The sequence below is a fragment of the Hibiscus syriacus genome, unplaced genomic scaffold (assembly GCF_006381635.1).
Source record: "Hibiscus syriacus cultivar Baekdansim isolate YM2019G1 unplaced genomic scaffold, ASM638163v2 tig00111769_pilon, whole genome shotgun sequence".
Lineage (NCBI taxonomy): Eukaryota > Viridiplantae > Streptophyta > Magnoliopsida > Malvales > Malvaceae > Hibiscus > Hibiscus syriacus.
The window spans coordinates 2,080,379-2,106,499 of NW_024063172.1; the positions used below are offsets into that span (position 1 = coordinate 2,080,379).

General features: G+C 33.2%; 2 protein-coding genes and 1 pseudogene across 2 annotated transcripts; 2 read left to right on the forward strand and 1 right to left on the reverse strand.

The window, feature by feature from the left end:
* Positions 1 to 8,178: 8,178 nt before the first annotated feature.
* Positions 8,179 to 18,993, forward strand: LOC120169481 (3-isopropylmalate dehydrogenase, chloroplastic-like). Its single transcript, XM_039177613.1, has 11 exons — positions 8,179 to 8,401; positions 15,221 to 15,350; positions 15,456 to 15,567; positions 15,966 to 16,041; positions 16,155 to 16,243; positions 16,782 to 16,868; positions 17,757 to 17,873; positions 17,992 to 18,099; positions 18,195 to 18,248; positions 18,357 to 18,509; positions 18,917 to 18,993. The coding sequence occupies exons 1-11, from the start codon at positions 8,179 to 8,181 to the stop codon at positions 18,989 to 18,991; spliced, it is 1,224 nt and encodes a 407-aa protein (XP_039033544.1). The 3' UTR covers positions 18,992 to 18,993.
* Positions 18,994 to 19,322: 329 nt separating this feature from the next.
* Positions 19,323 to 21,495, reverse strand: LOC120169442 (annotated as a pseudogene).
* An 821-nt stretch (positions 21,496 to 22,316) lies between these two features.
* On the forward strand, positions 22,317 to 24,890 carry LOC120169552 (protein FAR1-RELATED SEQUENCE 6-like). Its single transcript, XM_039177671.1, has 2 exons — positions 22,317 to 22,459; positions 22,703 to 24,890. The coding sequence occupies exon 2, from the start codon at positions 22,703 to 22,705 to the stop codon at positions 24,725 to 24,727; it is 2,025 nt and encodes a 674-aa protein (XP_039033602.1). The 5' UTR covers positions 22,317 to 22,459; the 3' UTR covers positions 24,728 to 24,890.
* Positions 24,891 to 26,121: the final 1,231 nt, after the last annotated feature.

Genomic DNA, 26,121 nt, shown 5'->3' on the forward strand with positions numbered 1-26,121 from the left:
CAAATCAAAAGTTGAAAACTACATATTTTTATGTGATTTAGGTGAAAAACTCCCCATTTCCCACCAAACATTCATCTTCTTCTTCCAGCATTTCTTTTTTTTTTCTCCCATTTTCAAGTTGAAGGATTTAGGACTTCAAGTTTAGTTTGGGTCAAGCAAATGTAAGATTATTAACCCTCACCCTTCAAGCTTCATTTCACTAGTTTTTATCCATAGAGGAAAAATGGGTTTTGAGAGGTTTGTGAGAATCTATGGATTCTGGCTATGTTTTGGATATTAAGGAGTTATTTAGAATGTATCCAACCTCTAAATGGATTGGTAATTCATTTTCTTTCCTTGTTTAGTGAAGGAAGTAGGAGAGAATTCCAATTCAAAAGGCAAAGAAAAGTTGAGCATTGGTTGAGTTGATGAGAGTTCTAGCCACCAAATAAGCAAGGTAACACCTTCACAACTCTTCTATAGTCTTAGTGAGTCATTAGAAGTTCAAACTAGTTTAAATGGTTGAGTTGAGCATAATAAACATTTTCATGGTGAAATTCTTGTTTTAGAATTATAAATGTGTTTAAAGCATCTATTATGACTCTTGTCGATCAAATAAAATTTTAAACATATTTGGTAACCTTACTAAGGTATTTGGGATTGAATTATAGCATTTTAGTAAGTGTTTCATGATTTTTGCAGGTAAAGTATCGATACTATTGGGATAGTATTGATACTTGTTCTTTGTTTGGGGTAATTTAATGAGTTTATGGGCAAGGGTATCAAAACTTTGGGTCATAGTTTTGAAACTATCATAAAGTTTCGAAGATGGGCAGAACAGAATATTTAAAAGTATCGATACTTATATAAAGTATCGAAACTTTTGCATGAGTATGGATACTCTTGGGTGAGTATCGATACTTTCAGTATGTTTTGAGCAAAAATGTCAGTTTTTAAGGGGATTTGGTTCGAGGTACCCCAACATGTCATTATATCATTAAATAAGACTAAAAGTGAGAATATTAATGATATTAATTACACTTAGAAACAAGATCAATTAGAGTGACATAAAAATAGCCTTGGTTGATGCTCGGGAAACGATCAGGACACCCGAATTCCTTTAGAAATGCTAGCATTATAAAAAGTATAAATTCAGTCCAAATAAATCCTTAGGTAGTGCTCAAGACACTTAAAGCTAACTAGCTTGGGCGCAAGGTTATTGTTTACTTTATCAAGGGAGAATGAGGATTTTAGGTTAGAGGAAGCAAATTTTAAAACTTTTAGGAGGGAATAAATATATAAAATTCTAGAGAATGATAATATATTATTAATTGAAAGTACAAATAAAATATGAATAAACTAATAATATACCACCAAACTTTTAAATTTATCAATTTTAATAGTAACGTTTATTTTCAGTGTAATTATGCCACCCCACTGTTAATGATCTAATAATGACATGATAATCGTGCATCGTGACAGACATAGTTTTGTTTGATAAAATTTTATAAAATACTACATTTGGCGAGATTTGAACTCAAAACCTTTGAATACAAAGGCTAAAGCTTAATCACTATGCCAACTTAACTTTTTTATATAATCTTACAAACATGATGTACATATTATGAGTCACGCATCTTAGATATTATTTTCTAAAAAAATCCATAAAATAAAAAAAATTGCTTTTTCAAACCAAAACAAAATTTACGAACACCATCAGCCTTTTTATCCAAATATACTAATTTTATAATCAAATATCAAAAACCATATTTATATCAAATTATTTATCGAAATGCACCCTTTCATTGAAATAAAAAAACATTATTGATACGAACTGAGTGGTTTTGATGGAAAAAAATTGTTGTTATTTTTTGAGGTCCAGAGTTTGAGCACCAGGAAATGTCATAGGCATGAGTGTTAAATGTCAAATAGTTCAGAATTATCTTAAAACATGATGCATTGTACTTATCCCATATTAAAAAAAATATTATTGATTGATTTCATACAAAAATAAGTGCTTAAACCATACCGCTTTTTACGAATAGGTGCATAAAGTATTTTTTTGACTCATCTCAATGCCTAACATTACAAACGTTACCACTTTAAGTGTATGGGCCGTCAACAACATTAATTTCCTCCGTTAAGTGACACATGTCATAATTTAGTAATTTATTTTTTTTAAAAAATATTATTATATTAAAAATATTAAAAAAAAAAAAAAACAATCCCCGTCCCTCTCCTTCCCCTTCTCCCTTAACAAGAAATTCATGGAATATGGGGGATATTCTACAAGCTTACAAGAATGTCAAGAAACGGTGACCTTAAAATCATCTTGAATCTGTCACTTCGAGACTCGTAAAATCATCTTGAATATAAAAAATGAAGGGGACGGGAGCGGGAGAGGAAGAGGGAGAGGGAGGGGGAAGAGGGGGATATGAGGATAGGGAGAGGGAAAGGGATGGGGAAGGAGATGGGTGTAATACCCAAAAAAAAATATGATTAGTGACCAAAATGAATAAAATAAATATTTTATAGTTAAAGTATATATTTGGAAAATTTAGAGACTAAAATGATAATTTTTAAAAGTATATATTTTTGTCCCGTAAATGAATATTTATCTTTTATAATGACTTTTTTTCATTCAGATTTTTAGTACGAAATTTATGTTAAAAACTATAAAGGGTGAAAGTTCGAGAAAAAATCAGACAACCAAATCGAATAAAAAATTCAAGAAATTTTGCTAGATGATAGGGCATGGGCAAAAATGACTTTTCTATGTTTTAAAATGATAAGATTTATTGTGGTCCATTGGATTTAAGTTAATCTCCATGTTAAATCTTAGTCATTGTATTAAGATTATATACATATCACTAGGATGTCATAATTACATGTTTAGTCGATTATGGACATGAATCGGGTTTGTAGTGAGTCAATATTATATACATGCCACTACTATGATGCATATTATTTAGTAAAGCTACTTCTTACTAATGTTAGATAACTGTAACTGTATACATATGTTAGATCATCAGTAATCTTATAGGACAACTGAACATGATACTACTACACAAAGCGAGAATAATAAGGTAAATCAAAATCCGCCTTTTGATCAACATAATGTAAACCACCTGCTCAAGTTCAACATAATATACATGTACAAAATCGAGGTTTTTTTTTCTTCCAAAAATTGGATGCTATCATTAATCATCGAGCACTAATATATATTCCAAAGGAATTAAGGAAAATGAAAACGCCATAATATCAGGGTGATATTGATGCAAATTCAATGATTATTGATTACCGGTTAAATTATGTAAAAAATATGCCGAGCAGGATTCCTTATGATGATCATGGAAAGTTAGAGGGAGTCGTATCTCTACTAATGGAGTAAACTAATGTATGGTGGAATACACTCGGTACACAAGTTCCTTCAAAACAAATTATGTGAGAATTTTTTCTAAAGGAATTCAAAGAAAAATATATTGGGGATGTGTTCATTGATGAAATGAGACAACAGTTCCTGAACCTGAAACAATTTGGCATGCCTGTTTACGAATATGAATGTGAATTTAACAGACTAAGTCGATTTGTAGTAGAATTCATCCTAACCGAAAAATTGAGAGTTGACAGGTTCATTGTAGGGTTGGATGCTCAATATGAAAGGATATTGATTTCTCATAATTTTATTATTTTTCAAGAAGCTATAAATCAAGCAAAGGCCATAGAAAAGATGGACCTCAAAGAAAAAAGAAAAAAAAAGGAGAAAAAGACTCAAAGGTTTGAAAGTTCTTTTACTGCACCATCTTTCAAACTTAGTAAAGGGTTTTCAAATAAAAACCATGCAACATCAACAACTTTAATTAAGGGTCTGTTTGTTTAGCTGTAATTGGTTTTCTAGAAAATGAATTACTGGAATTTGAATTACTGGAATTTGAATTACTGGAAAATGAATTACTGGAATTTGAATTCTGTAAAATGAATTACATTTCTGTAAAATGAATTACATTTCTGGAAAATGAATTACATTTCTGGAAAACATCTGGAAAACGTTTTATGATGTTTGGAAGATGTTATTTAAACATTTTTTCGGTATATTTTAGTGAAATAAAATTTTATAAATTATATTAATTATTTATTAAAGTAATAGTACTATATTATATTTTAAAAATATTAATTAGTATATTTTAATATCTTTACTAAAATATTATTGAAATATATAAATAATATTATTCATTATTAAATATATAAAAAAATTTATTATATATTATTAAAATAAAAATATAATATCTTATATTATAATATAATTGATTATTTTATATATATTAAAAATATAATATTATATTATTATAAATATTAATAAATATATTTTAAATATTTTAATAATTAATATTTTGATGAAAATGATATTAAAATATTTTATTAATATTAAATTCATAAAATAAAATTATTTTGAGTATTTTTGCTTTGAAGTGAAAAGTTCGGAAAATGACTTACGGAAAATGAATCCGTAAGTCATTTTACAGAAAACACAAAGGAAATTCTGTTACTAGGAAAATGAATTACATTCCGGAAAACGAATTACGTGAAACAAACACGGGAAAACGTTTTCCGGAAAACGAATTACGTGAAACAAACACGGGAAAACATTTTCCGGAAAACGAATTACGTGAAACAAACACGGGAATTCGGGGAAAACCAATTCCGTAATTCCAATTACGGGAAACAAACAGACCCTAAGAAAGGATTTTTAGGAGTAAAGCCAAAACAGGCTCAGACAACTACTGCATATTCTCGGGAAAGTCTTAATATACGGTTAAGAAAATGTATTACCGGTTTTGTTATTATTTTTTTTAATAAAATGGTAAAAAATTATCAGAAACATTATTATTTCTACCGATTTTGTTATTATTGTGCGTTTTAACGGTTTTGTTAATATATTCGGTAAAGCGCTCCCGATTTTATTATTATTAGATACTTTACCGGAATGTTAAAAAACATTAATATTTTAAGTATAAATATTTTTTACCGATTTTGTTAAAAAAATAATAACAAAACCGATAATACCATTCCTTAACCGTATATTAAAACTGTCGCACGATAACTCCCCTATATACTCGAGATTTGAGATTTCATCTTATTCCGTAATACGAACACTGTGAAAAAAAATCTTGGTAGGTGCTGGTTCATTAGAGGAACATGCTTCCATTTCGGAATCTGAATATTATGTAAAGGTATAGAATATTAAATTTAAATTTAACTTTTTATCAAAATTAAAGTTTATATTCAGATCGAATATCAAAATATTTGATCTAAAATTTTGGATATTTAAAAATTTAAATATCCAATCTTTTGGATCAAATCCGAATCATAATTTTAAAATATCTAAAATTTCAAATATAATAATGTTCATATCTGAAAATGCACATCCATTATAATTATGAAATGTATTTTTTTTTGTATTTCGCATAAATTAGTGTCAAACTGATATGATTAATGAAAAAAAGGTAAACTACATATTTAGTCATCTAAATATTAAGTTTGTTTTTATCACTAAGTTATTTTTTTTAAATCATACATAAAATGATATTTTGATTATATTTTAGTTACTTGTCATTAAAAATTAACGAAAATGATGATATGTCATCAAAAAATAATGTCACACTATTATAAAAAATAAAAATTATTATGTTACAATTCTATTTATTTTTTAACAGCAGGTGATCAAAATAGAACTAACACGTAAGATTATATATGATTTGAAAAATAATAATTGATTGACCAAAACAAAATTAAGATAACAATTAGATGAGTAAATACAAAATTTATCTTAAAAATTAAACAAATCTTATAAAAAGAGTAAATTACACCAATCATCACTAAACTTTACTTTATCTCCTATTTCACTCAATGTACTTTAAATCTGTTCAATTTTCTCACTGAATTTAGCACAATTAGCATTTTTGATCACTCAACTGTTTTTTCACTAAACAACGTTATAAATGAGCTATTATATAAAAGTAAAAATGATTTTGGTGAAAATTTTATTTTCTAAAATGATATCGTTTTAATGCCATTAAATATTTAACAACTGAGTGGCTAAAAATACTAATTTTATTAAATTTAGTGAGAAAATTAAATAAATTAAAAATAAAGTGAATGAAATAGTAGTGAGTAAAATTAAATGATGATTGATATAATTTACTTATAAAATAATCATAGCATTGCTTGTAAAGGCGTGACCTAACAAGTCACATCTTTGATGCGTCTAGGTTTCTAGGGTTTCACCCGAAGATGCTATTTTGGAAGTAATTCAAGATTGGTGCCATTTAATTTTACATTTAAAAAATAATATATTTTGGTAAGTCGCCCGAAAAAGGTGCATGATTGCCAAATGTGCGTTATTTCCAAAAAAAAAAAATAGGTGTTATCTGTTTAAATAATTTTAAAATTTTAAAAAGGATATTAATCCACTAAAATCGGTGAATTTTCCAAAAAAATCACCTACACCATTTTATTTCATATCAGACATCATTCTAGGTTTATTTCTCGATCCACATCTTATATTGATGTGACGTCATGTGTAAAAGACACGGTACCGTTATAAATATATTTAAGATATTGTCAAATATATAATTAATTTTTATTAGTGTAATATTTATGTAAAAACGTCAATTTTATTTATTTATTTTTTTGTGTGAAAAAAAATTTTCTACATTAAAATCTTTAAATATTCTTTTACAAATTATTTTATAACTCGACAAATTTTTATTTTTTCATGAAATTACACAATACGTATAATCTAGTATATGAAAACTTCGAGGGTAAATAATTTAAAATATGAATAATTTTATAAAACTTTTATAACGAGTATTTCTTTTACAAAATGATGATGATGATAAGAAATATTTTATAATTTTAAAAATTATAAATTTCATATATTTTTAAAAAATTTATTAACTTTTAAAATTAATTGTTTAAAAATATAAAAAATAATAATAAAATAAACTTTTAATTAGGGATCAAATGAATTATTATTCATTAATTATTATTTTTAACAATAGTTAGTAATGTTTATTCATTTTTAATAAAATTAAAATTTAATATTTATTTTATATTTTTTAAAATTAATATTAGAAATAATATTTTAAATATATAGGTGATATTTTTAGCTTTACATTCTTTTTATTGAATTTTATTCACTTTTAATATTTTTATTGCATTTTTATTGATTTTTAAATATATGAGTTATAATTCAAATTAACCATTTATTATGCTATTATTTAAATTAATTAAGAAAAATTATGGTAAAATGTTTCTAAAAGAAAAATATAAATACATACATAAAAATTTAAAGATTTTCATTTCTTTTGTGTTATTCTCTAAATTTGTAACAAAATTCAATAAAAAAAGAATGTAAAGCTAAAAAATATAACCTATATTTTTAAAATATTCTTTCTAATATTAATTTTAAAAAATATAAAATGAATTTTAAATTATAATTTTATTAAAAATTAATAAACATTATTAAATGTTGTTAAAAATAATAATTAATGAATAATAATTCATTTGATCCTCAATTGTAATTAAAAGTTTATTTTAATATATTTTTTATATTTTTAAACAATTAATTTTAAAAGTCAATTTTTTTTTTCAAAAATATATTAAATTTATAATTTTTTAAATTATAAAATATTTCTTATCATCATCATCATTTTTAAAATAAATACTAGTTATAAAACTTTTATAAAATTATTCATATTTTAAATTGCTTATACTCAAAGTTTTCATACACTAGATTATATGTATTGTGTAATTTAATGCAAAAATCAAAATTTATCGTGTTATAAAATAATTTGTAAAATAATATTTAAAGATTTTAATGCATAAAGTTTTTTATGCACACATAAAAAATAAATAAATAAAATCAAAGTTTTTATACAAATATCACCATAATAAAAGTTAATTACATATTTATCATTATTTTAAAAATATTTACAAAAAGTTTTTTACAAAAAAAAAAAAAGGTGTTACGTCGAAAATTAAACTTGAAAAGATGTCTAATAGGGAAATAAATTTGTGTAGGGTGATTTTTTTTTTTGGGAAAATCGCGGCTAAAATTGCCTTCTAAACTAACAAATAACGAAGGAAAAACCCACCCTATGCTCAGTACTCATCTAGCCCTTCCATTTCTCCTCCAAAATGGCCGCTTCTCTTCACCTGAATGTCGGCTCCCTCAATTCCCCTCTTAATCTGAAATCAGTTGCCAAACAGTCCCCCAGACCGACCCGGATCAGGTGCGCCTCCCCCGCCGTCGCCGCACCCCCCAAACGCTACAGCATCACTCTCCTTCCCGGAGATGGTATCGGCCCTGAAGTCATCTCCGTCGCCAAAATCGTCCTCAAACTCGCAGGCTCTCTCGAAGGTTTGATTTCCTTTCCCCGTTTTTTATATTTTCAGTGACCCATTGCATTCTGTTTGGTACCTGAAGTGAATTAGATTAAGAAAAGTGAAGGGCATGGTTTTGGTATTCTACTAATATTGCGTCTTCTGAAAGTTAGAACGTTAGTGACCTATGTTGCACTGATTAGGGGACGGATCCGGCAATTTCTAAAATTACAGGTACAGGTGCTTCGTAGAAATTTAGAAAATAACAAAAATTCATTCAAGTTCAATCGAATGGACAGGGTGTTGTTTGTCTTGTCTGGTACAATGTGAATAAAGAGCTCTGGTTGAGCATCAAGTTTGCTCTTGTCTGTCAAGCTCTCAAATCTAATATTGTCCAAAGCCTAAAGACATTTTTCAATAATAATTCAATATTGGTAAACATTAAAACCCAGAAAAAATAAACAGGTTTATGCTATCGAATAGCAGGTTTAGTTAAGCTTCAAGAAAACGAGTTTCAAAGCCTCATACCTTTAATTAACTATTAATAAAATATATCAAACGATAAAAGGGAAACTTTTATTAACAAATGCAATATGCCATCAAAGTGAGCAACCAAAGAACAGAGCATTCAGCATTGCATAACTTGAAAACAAACAGAAAACCCACAAAGTTCGTTATCATGCAATTAAGAAAACCAAACCCATAAACCTCAAAGCAAAAGAGATCAGATCCAATAAACAATGCGTTAAATCTAAGAATTAATCAGACCGGAATAGCGAGAGAAGGTGAACCGAGCAAATTACAAAACCATTTGGTAATGGAAGTGAGAGACACGAGAAAGAGGGAAATGAGAAGCTGTCAAAGACTCAAAATTAGGTTTTAGGTTTTGTAGACTGTGCGTTAATATTTTTTTAATTTTTTTAATAGAAAATATCAAAATTTCCCCTGGGGACGCTTGTGATAGTCACATGCTGTCCCTGAAACGTTTCCATATCTAGGCCAAACGTTCTCGACTTTGTTAAGTTGTACCCCGCCACCGTGGCTTGTCCCCATGTATCGGGTACTTGAAATGGTACTACTTTGCCATTCCAGTGCCTCCCAGTTAGTGACAACGTTAGTTCTCAAAGTTAGTGACAATTTAGTGACCAAAGTTAGTGACAATGCTAGTAACAACTTTGGTGACAACATTAGTGACAAATTTCGTGTGATGTTGTTTGGGAACTTTGGAACAAGATAGCAAGCTATTGGGATATAGCCTTAGTCCTTCCAAAGGATCCACCTTCTTTGCTATGTTCTTGGGGTGAGCTGAGGGGGAAATCGTTGATTTGGAAATTTATCCCGGGAGTAGTATTTTGGTCGATATGGAAAGCTAGGAATGCAATGGTGTTCGAAGGTTCCCCCTTGGATAGGATGTCTCTGTTTTTTATTGCTAGATTCAGGTTATCTAAATGGTTTCTAGCCAAGTATCCTCAGTGTCCTATTCAGGAGGATGTGCTGATTGGTGATCCATCTCTTGCAGATGGTATTAAAGCTCTCAACATTTACAATTTTCAGGTTTCTCGCTGGATTCCACCCCCTATGGATTTTTTGAAGATGAATGTCGATGGAGCTGTTAGACTTGATGGCTCAAATGGAGGTATTTTGAGAGATTGGAATAACAACTCCCTTATGACTTTTTCAGAAAATGTAGGTCAGGGTCCCCCGCCGGTTGTTGAGTTAAAGGCTATTAAGAGAGGCATTGAAATCTATATGTCTTCTTGTTGGGTTAAGGTTGGAAGGTTGATTGTGGAAAGTGACTGTAAGTCGGCTGTGGAATGGGTCCATACCCCAGCTTTGGCCCCTGTTTTTATCCTCCCATTAGTTAAAGAGATTTTATCTTTTATCTCGGACAGGGTGCACTCAATTAGACTGATTCCAAGGGTGTGTAATGGGGAGGCTGACAGTTTAGCAAAGATGGGAATTGGTTGATGTTTAGTCGTTTCCAGTGCGTTTTATCGTTTGAGTTTAGGTTTTTGGTTCTGTTGAGTAGCTTAGTCTGTTGTGTTTTTTCAGTATGGTGTTTATGTTAAATCTTATGTAATTTCGGAGGAGTAATAAAGTTTCTAAGGCACTCTTTTCCTCCTTCTTTGATCAAGAAGGAGGTTTTTAAGGAGGTCTGTCATTCTTATAAAAAAAAAGTGACAAATTTAGTGAGAACTTTAATTCTCAAAGTTAGTGGAAAATTTTGTTATCAAAGTTAGTGACCACGCTAATAACAATGCTAGTTCTCAAAGTTAGTGACAACTTTAGTGACATCTTTAGTTTTCAAATTTAGTGACAAATTTAAGGACAAATTTGTGACCACGCTAGTGACAACTTTAGTGACCACACTAGTGACAACGCTAATTTTCAAAGTTAGTGACAACTTTAGTAACACTTTAGTTCTTAAATTTAGTGACAACTTTAGTTCTCAGAGTTTGTGTCAAATTTAGTGACAACTCTAGTTCTCAAAGTTAGTGACAAATTTAGTGATAACTTTAGTTCTTAAAGTTAATGACAAAGTTAGTGACAAATTTAGTGATAATGCTAGTGACAACTTTAGTTCCCAAAGCTAGTAACAAATTTAGTGACAACATTAGTTTCCAGAGTTAGTAACAAATTTAGTGACAACTTTAGTTCTCAAAGTTAGTGACAAATTTTGTTCTCAAAGTTAGTGGAAAATTTAGTGACAACTTTAGACCTAAAAGTTAGTGACAAATTTGGCGATAACTTTAGTTCTCAAAGTTAGTCACAAATTTGATGATAACTTTAGTTCTCAACTTAATGTTCTCAAAGTTGTTGATAAAATTAGTAACAAGTTCTCAAAGTTAGGGACAAATTTAGTGACAACTTTAGTTCTCAAAGTTAGTGACATATTTAGTGACAATGTTGTGACAACTTTAGTGACGTTAGTTCTAAAAATTAGTGACAACTTTAGTGACGTTAGTTTTAAAAATTAGTGACAACTTTAGTGACAAATTTAGCGACCATGCTAGTGATCAAAGTTAGTGACAACTTTAGTTCTCAAATTTACTGATGACTTTGACCTCGCTAGTGACAACTCTAGTTCTCAAAGTTAGTGACATCGCTAGTTCTCAAAGTTAGTGACAATTTTAGTTCTCAAATTTAGTGACAACTTTAGTTCTCAAATTTAGTGACAACTTTAATTCTCAAAGTTAGTTACAAATTTAGTGACAACTTTAGTTCTCAAAGTTAGTGACAACTATTGTGATAACGCTAGTGACAAATTGAATGACAACGCGAGTGACAAATTTAGTGACAACTTTTGTTCCCGAAGTTAGTGACAACTTTAGTTCTCAAAGTTAGTGACAAATTTTGTTCTCTAAGTTGGTGACAACTTTAGTGACAATGCTAGTGACAACTTTAGTTCTCGAAGTTAGTGACAACTTTAGTGACAATGTTACTTCTCAAAGTTAGTGACAAATTTAGTGGCAACTTTACTTCTCAAAGTTATTGAAAACTTTAGTTCTAAACGTTAGTGACAAATTTGGTGACAACTTTAGTTCTCAAAGTTAGTGACAACGCTAGTGACAACTTTAGCTTTTAAAGTTGGTGACAAAATTTGATCTCAAAGTTAGTGACAAAATTTGATCTCAAAGTTAGTGACAACGTTAGTTCTCAAAGTTAGTGACAACTTTAGTCTACTCTGTTAATTCGTGTGTTAAGTCGTGCTCTTCGGGTTCAGAGGCTCTTCCTTTTTGGAAGAACATCATGTGGAGGGGATTGGTGCCTCCAAGAGTGGTGTCTTTTATGTGGCAAGTTGTTCTTCAGAAATTGGCAGTAAAGACAGAATTGATTAAGAGAGGGGTTTCAAGAATTATGGACGTTTTATGCCCATTTTGTAAGTTGGCGGAGGAATCTTCCTCTCATTTATTCTTTTCCTGCTCTGTCACGTGGACATTATGGAATAAATTCCTTAAGTTTTGGAGACTCAATTCGGTTTTTCATGAAAATGCACAAAGCTTTCTTCTAGCTTGGGAAGACCTGAAGTCCAATTCTTTTATTTGCCCTTTATTCCAGGCGTCGTTCTATGGACCATTTGGAAATTCAGGAATGCCTTTGTGTTTGAAGGGGGTAAGTTAGACCATACTGATTTATTTTCCATAGTAAAATTTAGGCTTGCTTCTTGGTTCTTAGCTAAGTTCAAAGAGGTTTCTATTTCGAATGACTCTCTTATCAGTGATCCTTCCGTAGGAGATTTATGTTCGTCCATCAACAAATCGATTGTCACTCAGTTTCCTTGGTCCCCTCCTCCTAAGGGCTTCATTAAATTGAATGTAGATGCAATAACCAGTGGTGACTGGAAAAGAAGTGGAATAGATGGCATTTTAAGAGACGATGCAGGTTCGATTATAGGTTATTTTCATGAGGCTTCTGGCCCGGGTCCACCTGCTTTGATGGAGCTAAAGGATGTTCAGAATGTCTTATCTTTCTTTGATTCTTTTCGAGGGTGTATTAAGGGACGGTTGATAATTGAAAATGATAGTAAGGTGGTAGTGGAATGGGTTAAGAATTTTGATAGATGTCCAAATGCGTATTTTACAATTGTCAAGGATATTGCAGATAGGTTAAAAGATTTGGAGGGTGTAATTCGATAGGTTGCTAGGACAACTAATATTGAAGCAGATGGCTTAGCTAAGGTTGGAATTGTCTAATTAGAGTGTTGATGTTAGGGATGCTTGTTTTCTGTTTTCGGGTTGTTTTGTAAGGGGGGTGATTTCGGATGTTTTTAAACTTTATGTATCCATTTTGTTATTAATGAATTATAAGACACTCTTTTCCTCCTTCCGCTGATTAAGGAGAACCTCTAGGAGCTCCATTAATCATGAAGGGGTTTTTTAACGAGGCCTTCCCTTCTTATAAAAAAAGTTAGTGATAAATTTAGTTCTCAAAGTTAGTGATAACTTTAGTGACAACTTTAGTTCTCAAAGTTAGTGACAACTTTTGTGACAACTTTAGTTCTCAAAGTTAGTGAGATCTTTAGTCACGACGTTGGTGACAACGCTAGTTCTCAAAGTTGGTGACATTTTAGTAACAACTTTGGTTCTCAAAGTTGGTGACAACTTTAGTTTTAAAAGTTAGTGACAAATTTGTTGACAACTTTAGTTCTCAAAGTTGGTGACAAATTTAGTGACAACTTTAGTTCTCAAAGTTAGTACGCTAGTCCTCAAAATTAGTGACAAATTTAGTAACAACTTTAATTCTTAAATCTAGTGACACATTTATTGACAACTTTAGTTCTAAAAGTTAGTGAAAAATCTGGTCACAACTTTAGTTCTCAAAGTTAATGACAACGTTAGTGATAACATTAGTTCTCAAAGTTTGTGATAACTTAGTTCTCAAAGTTAGTGACAATTTTAGTTCGCAAAATTAGTGACAACTTTAGTTCTAAAAGTTAGTGATAAATTTAGTGACAACTTTAGTTCTCAAAGAGTAACAATTATAGTGACAACGTTAGTTCTCAAAGTTAGTGACAATGCTAGTGACAACTTTAGTTCCAAAAGTTAGTGACAAATTTTGTGGCCACTTTAGTTCTCAATGTCAGTGACAACGCTAGTGACAATGATAGTTTTTAAAGTTAGTGATAACTTTAGTTCTCAATGTCAGTGACAACTCTAGTGACAATGTTAGTTTTTAAAGTTAGTGACCACTTTAGTGACAACACTAGCGACAACTTTAGTGACAACGTTTGTTTTCAAAGTGAAAACTTTAGTTCTCAAAGTTAGTGACAACTTTAGGGTTTAGTAACGGCTTTAGTTCTCAAAGTTTGTGACAACTTTAGTTCTCAAAGTTAGTGACAACTTTAGTTGTGACTAATTTGGTTACAACTTTAGTGACAGTTATTTCTCAAAGTTAGTGACAAATTTGGTGACAACTTTAGTTCTCAAAGTTGGTGATAATTTTTGTTCCCAAAGTTAGTGACAACGCTAGTGACAATTTTAGTGACAACGTTCGTTCTTAAAGTTAGTGACAAATTTATTGACAACTTTAGTTCTTAAAGTTAATGACAACTTTACTTCTCAAAATTGGTGACAAATTTTGTTATCAAAGTTAGTGGTAACTTTAGTGACAACGCTAGTGACAACTTTAGTTCTCAAAGTCAGTGACAAATTTTGTTCTCAAAGTTAGTGACAACGCTACTGACAACGCTGCCTCCTTCCACCGGCTAAAACCCAAAGTCTCTTGAATTTTTTTTCAGGTTCTTTATCTATACCCATAGAAAGAAACACTTTCGGTTTAAAGATCCCTCTTTTACCATGTACATATGTTCACTGTCATGATCAGATAAAAGAGGTGGTGCCTTGTCCTCACAACTTCCCACCAATTCATCTGATCCGTGTAGGCTTTGTTGAACTGGTTTGAGCACCCACTGAATTACCCTGCAATTCTACTACTTGAGGGGCTGATCGAGATCCTTCTAGTACTTTCTCTGTACCGAGAACTACTTACAACTTCCAAGGGTCATGTTTACCTTGCTCTGAACACGAGCTTGAACCTTGTGAAGTCTTTATTTGTAAAGCAAACTCTTTTTCATCAAAAACTACATAGCGTGAAATATATTCCTTCCCATCCGAGGCCGCAGGTAAGGGTTAGTTTCAGTTAAGACTAACCACAAAAAACCAGCCACAAAAAGGAGAAAAATGTTTGGTAGGAGACGGGGCAAAACCGAAAACCAGCTCATCATTTTTTTATTATCAGCACATCTTATGCATCCCACTATACAACTTAACTTATAACGGCCGAACTGCCTAAACAGCAGAATTAGGTAGCATATAGTTGAACAACCTCTAACGGTTCTAATAACTACCTTTAAAAGGGATTGAATTTAGCTTCCAAGAGATGCCCATGGGTGGAGCTGCTTTGGATTTGACTGGAATTCCATTACCTGAGGAAACCATTTCTGCAGCACAAAAAGCTGATGCTGTTCTCCTTGGAGCAATTGGAGGGTATTCTCCTATATAACACTTTGTTGATTATTTTCTTATGTTTCTTGGGTCTTCTCTTCTTATGCGTTTTTCTTTTTTTCTTTTATTATTTGATTTGTCTTCAAGGTATAAGTGGGATAAAAATGAAAAACATTTGAAGCCTGAGACTGGTCTACTTCAGCTTAGAGAAGGACTTAAAGTCTTTGCAAATTTGAGGCCAGCTACTGTTTTACCACAGGTAATGATGTTTTAGTTGATCGATATGATTTCTTTTTTATATTTAAAATATATAAAAACTTCCTTTGCACGCTTAACAGGAATAATGAATTTTTGGAATTAGGTAAAAACTTGCATTATTGAGAAATATATTACATGTGTCATGCAGAGTGGAGTTTTTGGTTGAAATTCTATATGTTTGCCTACTATTTTTTGCCATTCTTCTTTTGCTGAAGCTTTTACAATTGTTCACTCTGCACTTTTAGACAGTTTCAGAGTGCTTATTTCTAAGAAATAAAATTCTCTCTACATTATGGTGCATGCATGCAATATGGAACTGTGGAAGCAGGTGTAGCTTGTGTTTCATTTAATAGAAATATGAGGTTCATGTCAATCTGTTATATTTGTTTTCTATTTCAGTTAGTGGACTCCTCAACTTTGAAGAAAGATATTGCTGAAGGTGTTGACCTTATGGTTGTGAGGGAGCTTACTGGAGGTAAGTACCACCGAAAGATAATAATAATAAAATTCCGTTATTTTTTCTGATTCCTCTGTTTCCCTACCAAATTTCTATGTTAATACTCGGTTCTGATCTTATACTGGAATCAGGTATATATTTTGGAAAACCAAGGGGATTTGGTACCAATGAAAAGGGTGAGGAGATTGGCTTCAACACTGAGGTGTATGCTACTTATGAGGTATTCTTTGACTTCACAGGTAGAATTCTCCAATGTGGCTCCTTTTTATTTCCTTTTTCTATATTTTTTTCCCTCGATATTTTTGTTGGATTCAAATATCTGCTTTATCAAAGGATTTATTGAAACATGTATATATACATTTTTCTGTAAAAAAAAAAATCCAAAAATTGTAACCAGGCTTGCTTTTATTTGAAAATATCCACAATTTGTATGGTTGACAGCTAACAAAACAGGCAAAAATATATTTTCCTTTCCTGACCAGTATGGATGCTTTCCTTATGATTCCAGACTCAAACTCGGTTACCCATCTCCCAAAACCCGGCTTTCCCTGACCCAAACTCAAATTTTAAAGGAAAAACTTGACCCTATAGGGTCGGGTGGAGTCAGAATCTGTCTAGTCTGGGTCTCGTGCCCTTCCCTAGTTTTACCCCTCCTATGCATGTATCAGGATCTCTCTTTTAGTTCAAATATATTTTTATGGTTTTCTTTTTCATTTATGTACTTTTTAATGATTGAAAATTAAACAAATGGATGCCAGATTGATCGTATTGCTCGTGTTGCATTTGAGATTGCTCGGAAGCGGCGTGGTCAACTCTGTTCTGTTGACAAAGCTAATGTTTTGGAGGTTTGTCGTAATGTTCTCAATCTTGTTTGTTGCATCTTGTAAAAAATTGGGTATTATGTGTTGGTTATTACATCATAATGTACTGTTTATCTATATCATCATCCTTATTATCAGATTGAACTGTAAGTTTTACTGTTTTTAACCAATAAATTGATTTGAGAGATTGAAATTGTGATAATCCTATAATTAATAGCCTTCTATTTGTCTGCAACGAACTTTTTTTATAAAATGCGTTGCGACCTATCTTGGTTTAATGCATGTAAAATCTCTCTTCTGTCTGTATTTGCTGGAACTTTTGTGGGTTCTGCAGTTCCCCATAGGCTCCGATAGTATTTTGGAAGGAACTGCCTGCCAAAGCATGTATCTAAAAGATTATTACTGCACTTTTATGATGGAAAAGGAGTGCTGCTCCTAAATTACATTGGTATGTGATCATATCTCAACTAACTTGAGGGCAATGATGACAACTTCTATGATATTATGAACTTGCTATAGTTTTGTATCTGGCTTATGCAGCGATGAGGCATAAGATTCTGACCTTGTGGTGTAAAACAACATGCAGAATATCAAGTTTATCTGTCAAGTATTAGACCTGACAGAATCCATGCATGTGTCTGTTGTGTGTAATGTTTTTTCCCACGTCAAAACATAAACACAGCATGGATAATGTTTGAACACATACAGAATGTGTATTGCACGGATCATGTTAATTGGGTTTAAACCTGTTTTGTCATGTTTATCAAATTTGTGTTTGTGTTTATTAAACGTGTCAGTGTTTGTCGTCTTTTTGCATTGCATCCAAAATTTCAAGGTCCGGAATTATTAATTAGAGTTGCATTAGCCTTTCCACATGTAATATGCTTGGTACTTTTATGTTCCATTTTCTAGGCATCAATGCTTTGGAGGAAAAGAGTTACGACAATTGCTGCTGATTATCCTGATGTTGAGCTGTCGCACATGTATGTTGACAATGCTGCGATGCAGCTTGTTCGCTACCCAAAACAGGTTTGTTTTGAAAAGAGAAAGACATTATCTTCCTTCTCAATCTGCTTAGTCCCAATAAAGGAGCACCGTTCTTTTTACTAGAAAAGCTGAACAATAATAAGTGAATGAAATTGTGCAGTTTGATACAATTGTGACCAACAACATATTTGGTGATATTTTGTCTGATGAAGCTTCAATGATCACTGGAAGCATAGGGATGCTTCCATCTGCTAGTCTTGGCGAATCAGTATGACAACTCATTAATCTCTTTGCAAATTGGTTTGAGAGCATTGTTGTTTTTATATCCTTTCTCTGACTATATTTGCATTTTCATTTGCACAGGGACCTGGACTTTTTGAGCCTATTCATGGTTCTGCCCCCGATATCGCTGGACAGGTTAGATTAACCTTTTTTGTTAAGTGTTTAGAGCTATAGTTTAATTATCATTTCCCATCAAACCTAAGATGTTGAATCTCAATTATAATGTGAAATATGTTTTGGCAGGATAAGGCAAACCCACTTGCAACAATTCTCAGTGCTGCAATGCTTTTGAAGTATGGCCTAGGGGAATCAAATGCTGCAAAGAGAATTGAGAATGCTGTTCTGGATACTCTTAATAAGGGTTTCCGAACAGGCGATATATATTCCGCTGGAGATGTATAGTCTTCTTATCCCAAAATACCTTTCTTTTCTTTGTCATTTTTTCATTGTTTTTTTAAAACGGCAAAAGAATATAGTTCTATTTTGACCAAAAGAAATTAGTTATCTCAATTCTCTAGTGAATATTTGTGGCAGTGAAAGAACTTTGATGACAATGGTACATTAAAATGTCTGAGATAGTTATAATAGCCTCTGGTTCCATGGTTTCTTTTCCCATAGGCATTGCTAAGATTTTTAGAAACCAACTTATCTTGGTTATTTCGGGTTGTCGTAAAGTCACACATGTTAATAGAGATTATCAACATGATATGGCTAACCTTTTTTCTCTTTGCACTGTCAATCTTGCCCTTTGTTTACCCCATAAATCATAGTTCTAAATGTTTGTTACTTCATTCCCTATGCAGAAACTAGTCGGCTGCAAGGAGATGGGTGAGGAAGTACTGAAATCAGTTGACTCCCCAGTTGGAGCTGCCATCTGAATGAAAAACCAGAGCACGGATACGGGAGGGCTCCCTCTGGGTTAGCCATTCTCTTGTCTGTGATTTTTTCAAAGTTTTTGCAGACTTTTCATAGTTAAATAAGGGCTTAGTTTGTAGTATTGGGAGCCAAATGCTCATCATTTGAGTATTACTGTTTTTGGAGGCTTTTTTCCTGTTTTTAGCTATGTTGACTTTTTTTTCGAAAGATAAATTAAATTTCAAATGATAATATTAAAATTTTGCCTGAACTTTACATAGTACTAATTTAAAATAGAAATAACAAAATAAGAGCAAAAAGGATTCGAGTACATTTGCCAATAATTGAACAATATTAGGCCAAATACCTATATGTATTGGGGTTCTCCTCTCTCTCCAGGTAGTCTCGTATGATCAGAGAGTCGATTTGTTTCTTTATAGCTTTAATATCCGGCTTGAACATGCGACTCAGTTGCTCGACACACTCCGAAACCAATTGTTGGAGGCCCAGCACCTTTCTACTCTTCATCGATAGCAAAGCACTGATCTTTACTGACATCTTCAAAAACCTTCTTCCTTTCATCCACCGGAGGAAGAGGAATCTTAATTGTCCTCATCTTGTCGGTAAACTTTGAGTTGAACTCAAAGTAATTGCTCTGGGAGATTGTTTTCGTGTTCGGTTGTTTACTTAGAATCTTGTACTTGGCACATGACAGTGAATGTAGTAATCTGACCAAGTCTTCATGAGTCAAGTTCAACTGAGCCATGATCTCTGAATAACTCAGTTGATCAGAAGTGTTGAAGAGCAGGAGGACAGCAGCCTGATAAGTCAATTTAACCAGTTCGATTGTTTTCTGATCAAACCTACCATTAACATGGCAAATTCCCAGCGAGTATAGCCATGTAAGCTTTCTGTGTTTTGTTTTAGTTTTGTAGAACCCTTTGAAAACTTCCATACACTTAACCATTTCAGCAGTGAGATTGAGATCAGACGATTTGTAGCTCGGCCAGAATCCCATCGTGAGAACAGTAACCAATAAATCGATCCCGGGATGTGAAGCTAAGTTATTCATAAGATAGTCCTCAAAGCTAGCCTGGTTTTCCCTTGCCAACGTTAGATCCATGACCATGCCCTCCATTTTCAAGGTGAACTGCCCACTGCATTGCTGCTTCAGCTTAGTAAGAATACTCTTTTCGTGACCGCCATTAGCACTGCGGTCGAATAGCAGTCGACGAGCAAGCTTCTTCTGGTAAAATTCAACAAAGAGGTCTTTGTCATTGATATAGGCAAGAAGATTAACCACCTTCTCAAATGTGTCTTCAATTGCTTCATCGCTTAATTTTTCACTTCCACCCTTCTTGAGGATATTATCGCAGAAAGTTGCCAAAAGCTCTGCACTTGAACTACCTGCAGAAGATTTGTTGCAGATTACCTCGAAAGCCACCTTCAAAGCCTTGTGGAACAGATGATGGTTTTGAAAACAGCCGGTCACATACGCCATATACTTATCGTGCAGCTCGAGTATTTTCCTTATAAGGACCTGTTCTTGCACACTGGGAGCATTCGCGGCAGCACCTTCTGCCTGTTGAACCAATGCTGTACCTTCAGCTGTAACATGCTGCTTGAATATCTCGGCAACAGGATCCAAACGTCGAGGTAGTTTACAATAAAGCCTGTACATCCTAGAAAGATCCTACACCTTGTCATCTCTGAGCAATGCCCGGCATCCCGAATGCTCCTTTTCAAGTAGCCGATCGACATATGTAACCAACAGCTCATGCTGCACTTTCTCTATCAGTTTCACCTCGCTGCTCGAATGCAGGTAATGAGACACTCTGTCCCTTTCCCTCTTCAAGCATTCTTCACACTTCAACATGTACTCAGGAAAATCATCTTCCTCGATCCACCTCGACGCCTTCAATGAATAGTAAGCACCACTACTTTGAAGCATGCCTGCTTCAAAATCTTCATAACAATCCATACATCCCATGTCAATCGCAACAAACACACATTCTTCAACAATGCATGGGTCGATCCGACAGCCCTCCCGTTCTTTATCGATAAGACCAACCACAACATCTTTGACACTGGAATGCACTTCCCGATACACCAGATCACGGAAACAGGTCCGACCAACTTCATTAAGCACAGGGCGTGATTACCAAGTACCAAAGTAACGATCAAGGTAATTGAAGAACCGTGAGAGCCACCTGACCATTACTTTATGGTTACCCCATCTTTGAACAAATTCCCTTAGCAAGAACTCGTCGCGCTTCTCTCATAATGAAGGCAATACCGTCGACGTAATATACTCTTCGAGCGTCTCTCAGTACTTGTCGTAGATCTGCTCAGGGCAACCTTGAGGCGGCTTTCGGGTACACGTGTTGTATACAGTGGTGTAAATCATCATATATTCTTTGGTGGTGAACGGAGGCTCCGGTAGACCTTCCAGTATCCTCTTTAGCTTGTCGATCCCGTTGTGCATATGAGCCCATCCTTGATGAAATTCAACAGTCTTGCTCTCCATTGGGGGTAAAAGAAGGTGCAGTGATACGTTTGTGGGTTGTGAAAGTAGTGATGGTATGGGTTTAAATAGATGGGACCTTTTTTTTAAGTATTTTACAACGAAAAGAAGTATGGTTAGAGGAGGATTTGTCCTAAGTATGGATTTCTTTTCTAATTAGATGTGAATTCTCCTCTCCTTTTTGGATTTCTTGTTAATAAAAATTTTCATCAATGAAGTTTGTGTTTATTACCTAAATTATTAGTTTTGATGTATTTTAGTATTTAAACTTTTATATTTTTCAAAATCATTTTAGTATCATTCCTTTAAAAAAACTTTTATTTTTGTTTCATTTTAGTACCGTCGTTCTAAATTTAACGTTAAATTTTGAAAAAAAATTAAAAGTTTAGGTACTAAAACAGATCAAAACTGATAGTTTATGTACTAAATGCGTTAAGTTTTTAACTATATGTATTAAAATGAAATGAAAATTAAACGTTAATTATGGTTTTAAAAAAACTTAAAAATTTAGGTACTAAATATATATAATTTATTCTAGAGTCAAAGACGCCGATTTTTCAAATTTGGCAATTTGACATTTGATAGGGGTTGAACTTAGGACTTTGACATTTAAATCCAATTCCTAACTATTACACTAAGGTAAAAATTTGTTATGATTTTGATAAAATATAATATTTAGGTTAAATTATAATTAAATTAATTTTCTTTTATTATTATAAAAATATATTAATTATAATAAAAGTTATAAAATAATATGAAAACATACTTTTAACATCGAATGAAATATATTTATTTTACAAACATAATTTCCTGTTACCCAAATTGCCCGTCTTCTTCCAAACTTGGCCGATTGTCTAGTTTCTTCTTCCCTTTTCAGATCTGACTGTGTCCCTCTGTTACCCCCTTCTCCAATTGAGGCTCAAAGCATCAATTCACGACCAGAACGACGGCGTTTTGACACACCCAGGTCACCCTTACATCTCTCTCTCCCTCTCTCTCACTCATTGGTTTGGCATAGCATATTCAATTGTCATCTGTACCTGTCGTTAAACGATAAATGATATGCACAAGTTACCTACTGAACAAAGCTTTAATCTGGGTTTATTTTATTTTCTCCGCTTTCCCTTTGTTCCCTTTTGCGCACTGTTTTTGGAGCCTACTTAAATACACAATGTTTGAAGTTTGGTGTGTTTTTTTTTTCTTTTTTTAGATGGAAGTTGATGAAGAAAAAGAAGCTCATCCTAGTAATATTTGTTTGGCCGAGGAAAAATGTGATGGGCAGAGTCTAAAAGAAACAGATTGTGAACCAACTGAATTGTTTGATGTTCAAAATGGTTTACCCGATGGAAAGAAAGAGTTTCTTGCTCCAGCTGTTGGAATGGAATTTGAAACCTATGATGATGCCTATAATTATTATAATTGCTATGCCAAGGAAGCCGGGTTTCGTGTTAGGGTTAAGAATTCGTGGTTTAAGCGGAATAGTAGAGAGAAGTATGGGGTTGTGCTTTGTTGTAGTAGCCAGGGCTTTAAAAGAATCAAAGATGTTAACCGCCTTCGGAAAGAAACTAGAACCGGTTGCCCTGCTATGATAAGGATGAGAGTTGTTGAATCGAAACGATGGCGAGTGCTTGAGGTTACACACGAGCATAATCACTTATTAGGTGCCAAGATTTGTAAATCTGTTAAGAAGATGGGCTCTGGAATGAAAAGTAACGTGCAATCAAGTTCTGATGCTGAAGTGCGAACCATCAAGTTGTATCGAGCATTAGTGATAGATGCGGAGGGTAATGGGAATCCGAATAGCAATGAAGTGGTTGTTAGGAAGTTCTCTGATCAACCAAATCAGCTCAATCTTAGAAAGGGTGACTCGCAAGCCATTTATAACTACCTATGCCGTTTGCAGCTGACAAACCCAAACTTCTTTTACTTGATGGATTTCAATGATGAAGGGCATTTGAGGAATTTTTTCTGGGTTGATTCACGATGTAGGGCATCTTGTGGCTATTTCGGGGATGTCATTTATATTGACAACACTTGCTTGTCAAATAGATATGAGACTCCCCTTGTGGCACTTGTTGGAGTTAATCATCATGGACAAACTGTGTTACTCGGTTGTGGCCTGCTTGCTGGTGAGACGTCCGAGTCTTATTCTTGGTTATTTAAATCATGGCTTACTTGTGTGTCAGGACGGTGTCCTCAAACCATTATTACAGACAGTTGCAAGGCTTTGCAGAATGCAATTGCGGAGGTGTTTCCCAAATCTAATCATCGCTTAAGTTTGTCACTCATAATGAAAAGAGTTCCAGAAAAATTGGGAGGATTGCGTAATTACGATGCAATCAGAAAGACATTTGTTAAGGCAGTTTTTGAAACGCTCAAAGTAATTGAATTTGAAGCAGCATGGGGTTTTATGGTCCAGCATTTTGGTGTCGCAGACCATGAATGGCTTCGATCATTATATGAAGATCGAATTCGGTGGGCTCCAGTTTACTTAAAGGACACATTTTTTGCTGGACTATATGCCTCGAGACCTGGTGAAAATTTAAGTCCCTTCTTTGATAAATATGTGCACAAACAAACTCCTTTGAAAGAGTTTCTTGATAAGTATGAATTAGCATTACAAAAGAAGCACAAAGAAGAAAGTCTTGCAGATATCGAGTCAAGAAACACCAGCCCTGGTTTGAAAACAAGATGCTCCTTTGAGTTGCAACTCTCCAAGTTGTTCACAAGAGAAATTTTCAAAAGGTTCCAATTAGAGGTAGAGGAGATGTATTCCTGTTTTAGCACGACACAGCTACATGTTGATGGGCCTATAATAATCTTCTTGGTCAAGGAACGAGTCTTGGCTGAAGGAAATAAGAGAGAAATTAGGGATTTTGAAGTACTGTATAACCGAACAGCTAGTGAAGTTAGATGCATTTGTAGTTGCTTTAGTTTCTACGGATATCTATGTCGGCATGCATTGTGTGTGCTTAACTTCAATGGTGTGGAGGAAGTCCCTTCCAAGTACATTCTCTCACGATGGAAAAAGGATTACAAGCGCTTCTATGATCCGGATCAAGGTTCCAATAACGTTGATGCCATTGGTGGCGTGCAATGGTTTAATCAGTTGTGTAGAAGTGCCTTGCAAGTTGTGGAAGAGGGAGCAATTTCTTTAGATCATTACAAAGTTGCATTGCAAGCGTTTGAAGAGTCACTGAATAGAGTTCACGAGGTAGAAGAAGAGCAAGATTAATAGTATACATTGTGAAGGTAAATGGTTCTTATAAATAATACCGGTCTCCGTTTTCCTTTTTTATCCACCTGGTAATGTCAATTGAGATTCGGTTCAATTGCTCCTTTGTGGCTTTGTGCAAAGCATTAGACTAACTAGTTTAGCATGTAATGTATATAATTTCTAGTATGATTGCATTAGAACCATATTCTAACGGGCTTCCTATGCTCGTTTTCTCCTTTTTATAGATAAAACTATACATAAGATTGTTTTAAGCTTTCTTTTCTTGGAAAAGAAAGGGTACAACACAAAGGTTTAAATAAGATGTCTATGTTCCTTTTAAGTACTGGAAAATTGTAGAGCTTTCAATTGTCATCATGAAATATTTCCTTGCAGATTTTTAAGCCTGTGAAAGCATGTTTGAGTAAATGCAAAATTGCCCCACCCCAGGTTTGTTACATTTTCCATTTGGTTTTGCGTATATCATCAATCCTTGCAAGCTAAGATTCAACATTCGTGTTGAACTGCATGTGAGAAGTCATGCATGGAACATACATGCAATGGTGGAAGTTTTTTGAGGGGTTCAATGTATGTTGAGAGAGTTAATGTTCGTATGGAGTCCCCATTAACAGATTCTTTGAATACATACGACGGTCGTTTATATTTATGAGTGTTTTTCTATACGATGCAAGGCTGCTTCGGTTTTGTCGGTTTTTGAAGTTATGGGAAAGGCAGGCAGAGTGACATCTATTTTGATTTTGCGTAGATACATAAGCAAAAAAAGCAACAAAGCCATATTGTCCATATGGAGCAATATGGCATCAGAAGATGCACAACTTTTTAAAGTCTTTCTATTTTAAATCATGTCTCAACTTTTTATGTTCTTTTGTTTTTCCTCTACCTCTCTCTGAATAAATTTCAGAATCAGACAGTAAGTTGTTGTCGATTTTCGTATCTAACATCAGTGATTGTTATGTTGGCTGTCGTCATTGGTGGCCGATGAGACCGAAAAGTCATCAGCAGTTGCGTCTCGGCCTCCCGAGTCCAAACCCAATGGCCATTTACCAAAAAAAAATACAGGGAAGTTTTTGAATCTAGATCAAAATCATTCGGCTTTCCTTTCTTCAATCTTTGATGTTCTCTGTCCGATCTAGCTGTGTTTCGGATGTGTTGCTCACATGGTTACGTCTCGACTTCTCACTGTTCTGATTCTCAAAATAAAACTCCTAAAGGATGAGCCCTCGAATTTTCTCATTTGGTTTGTGAATTGTAATTACTAGGATTTAGAATACAAGACAATATTTAAACACTACTTGTGAAATTAAAATATTTTATTGACAATATATCAAAAACTAAATCGAAAATATAAGGGGATTGTCTCAGGAAAGGCGGACTAATATACGGTGTTACCGGAT

Coding starts and splice junctions, on each gene's coding strand:
- LOC120169481 (XM_039177613.1), top strand. CDS start 8,179: ATGGCCGCTTCTCTTCACCTGAATGTCGGCTCCCTCAATTCCCCTCTT. Junction 8,402..15,220: donor ACTCGCAGGCTCTCTCGAAG/GTTTGATTTCCT, acceptor TACCTTTAAAAG/GGATTGAATTTAGCTTCCAA. Junction 18,249..18,356: donor CCCCCGATATCGCTGGACAG/GTTAGATTAACC, acceptor ATGTTTTGGCAG/GATAAGGCAAACCCACTTGC.
- LOC120169552 (XM_039177671.1), top strand. CDS start 22,703: ATGGAAGTTGATGAAGAAAAAGAAGCTCATCCTAGTAATATTTGTTTG.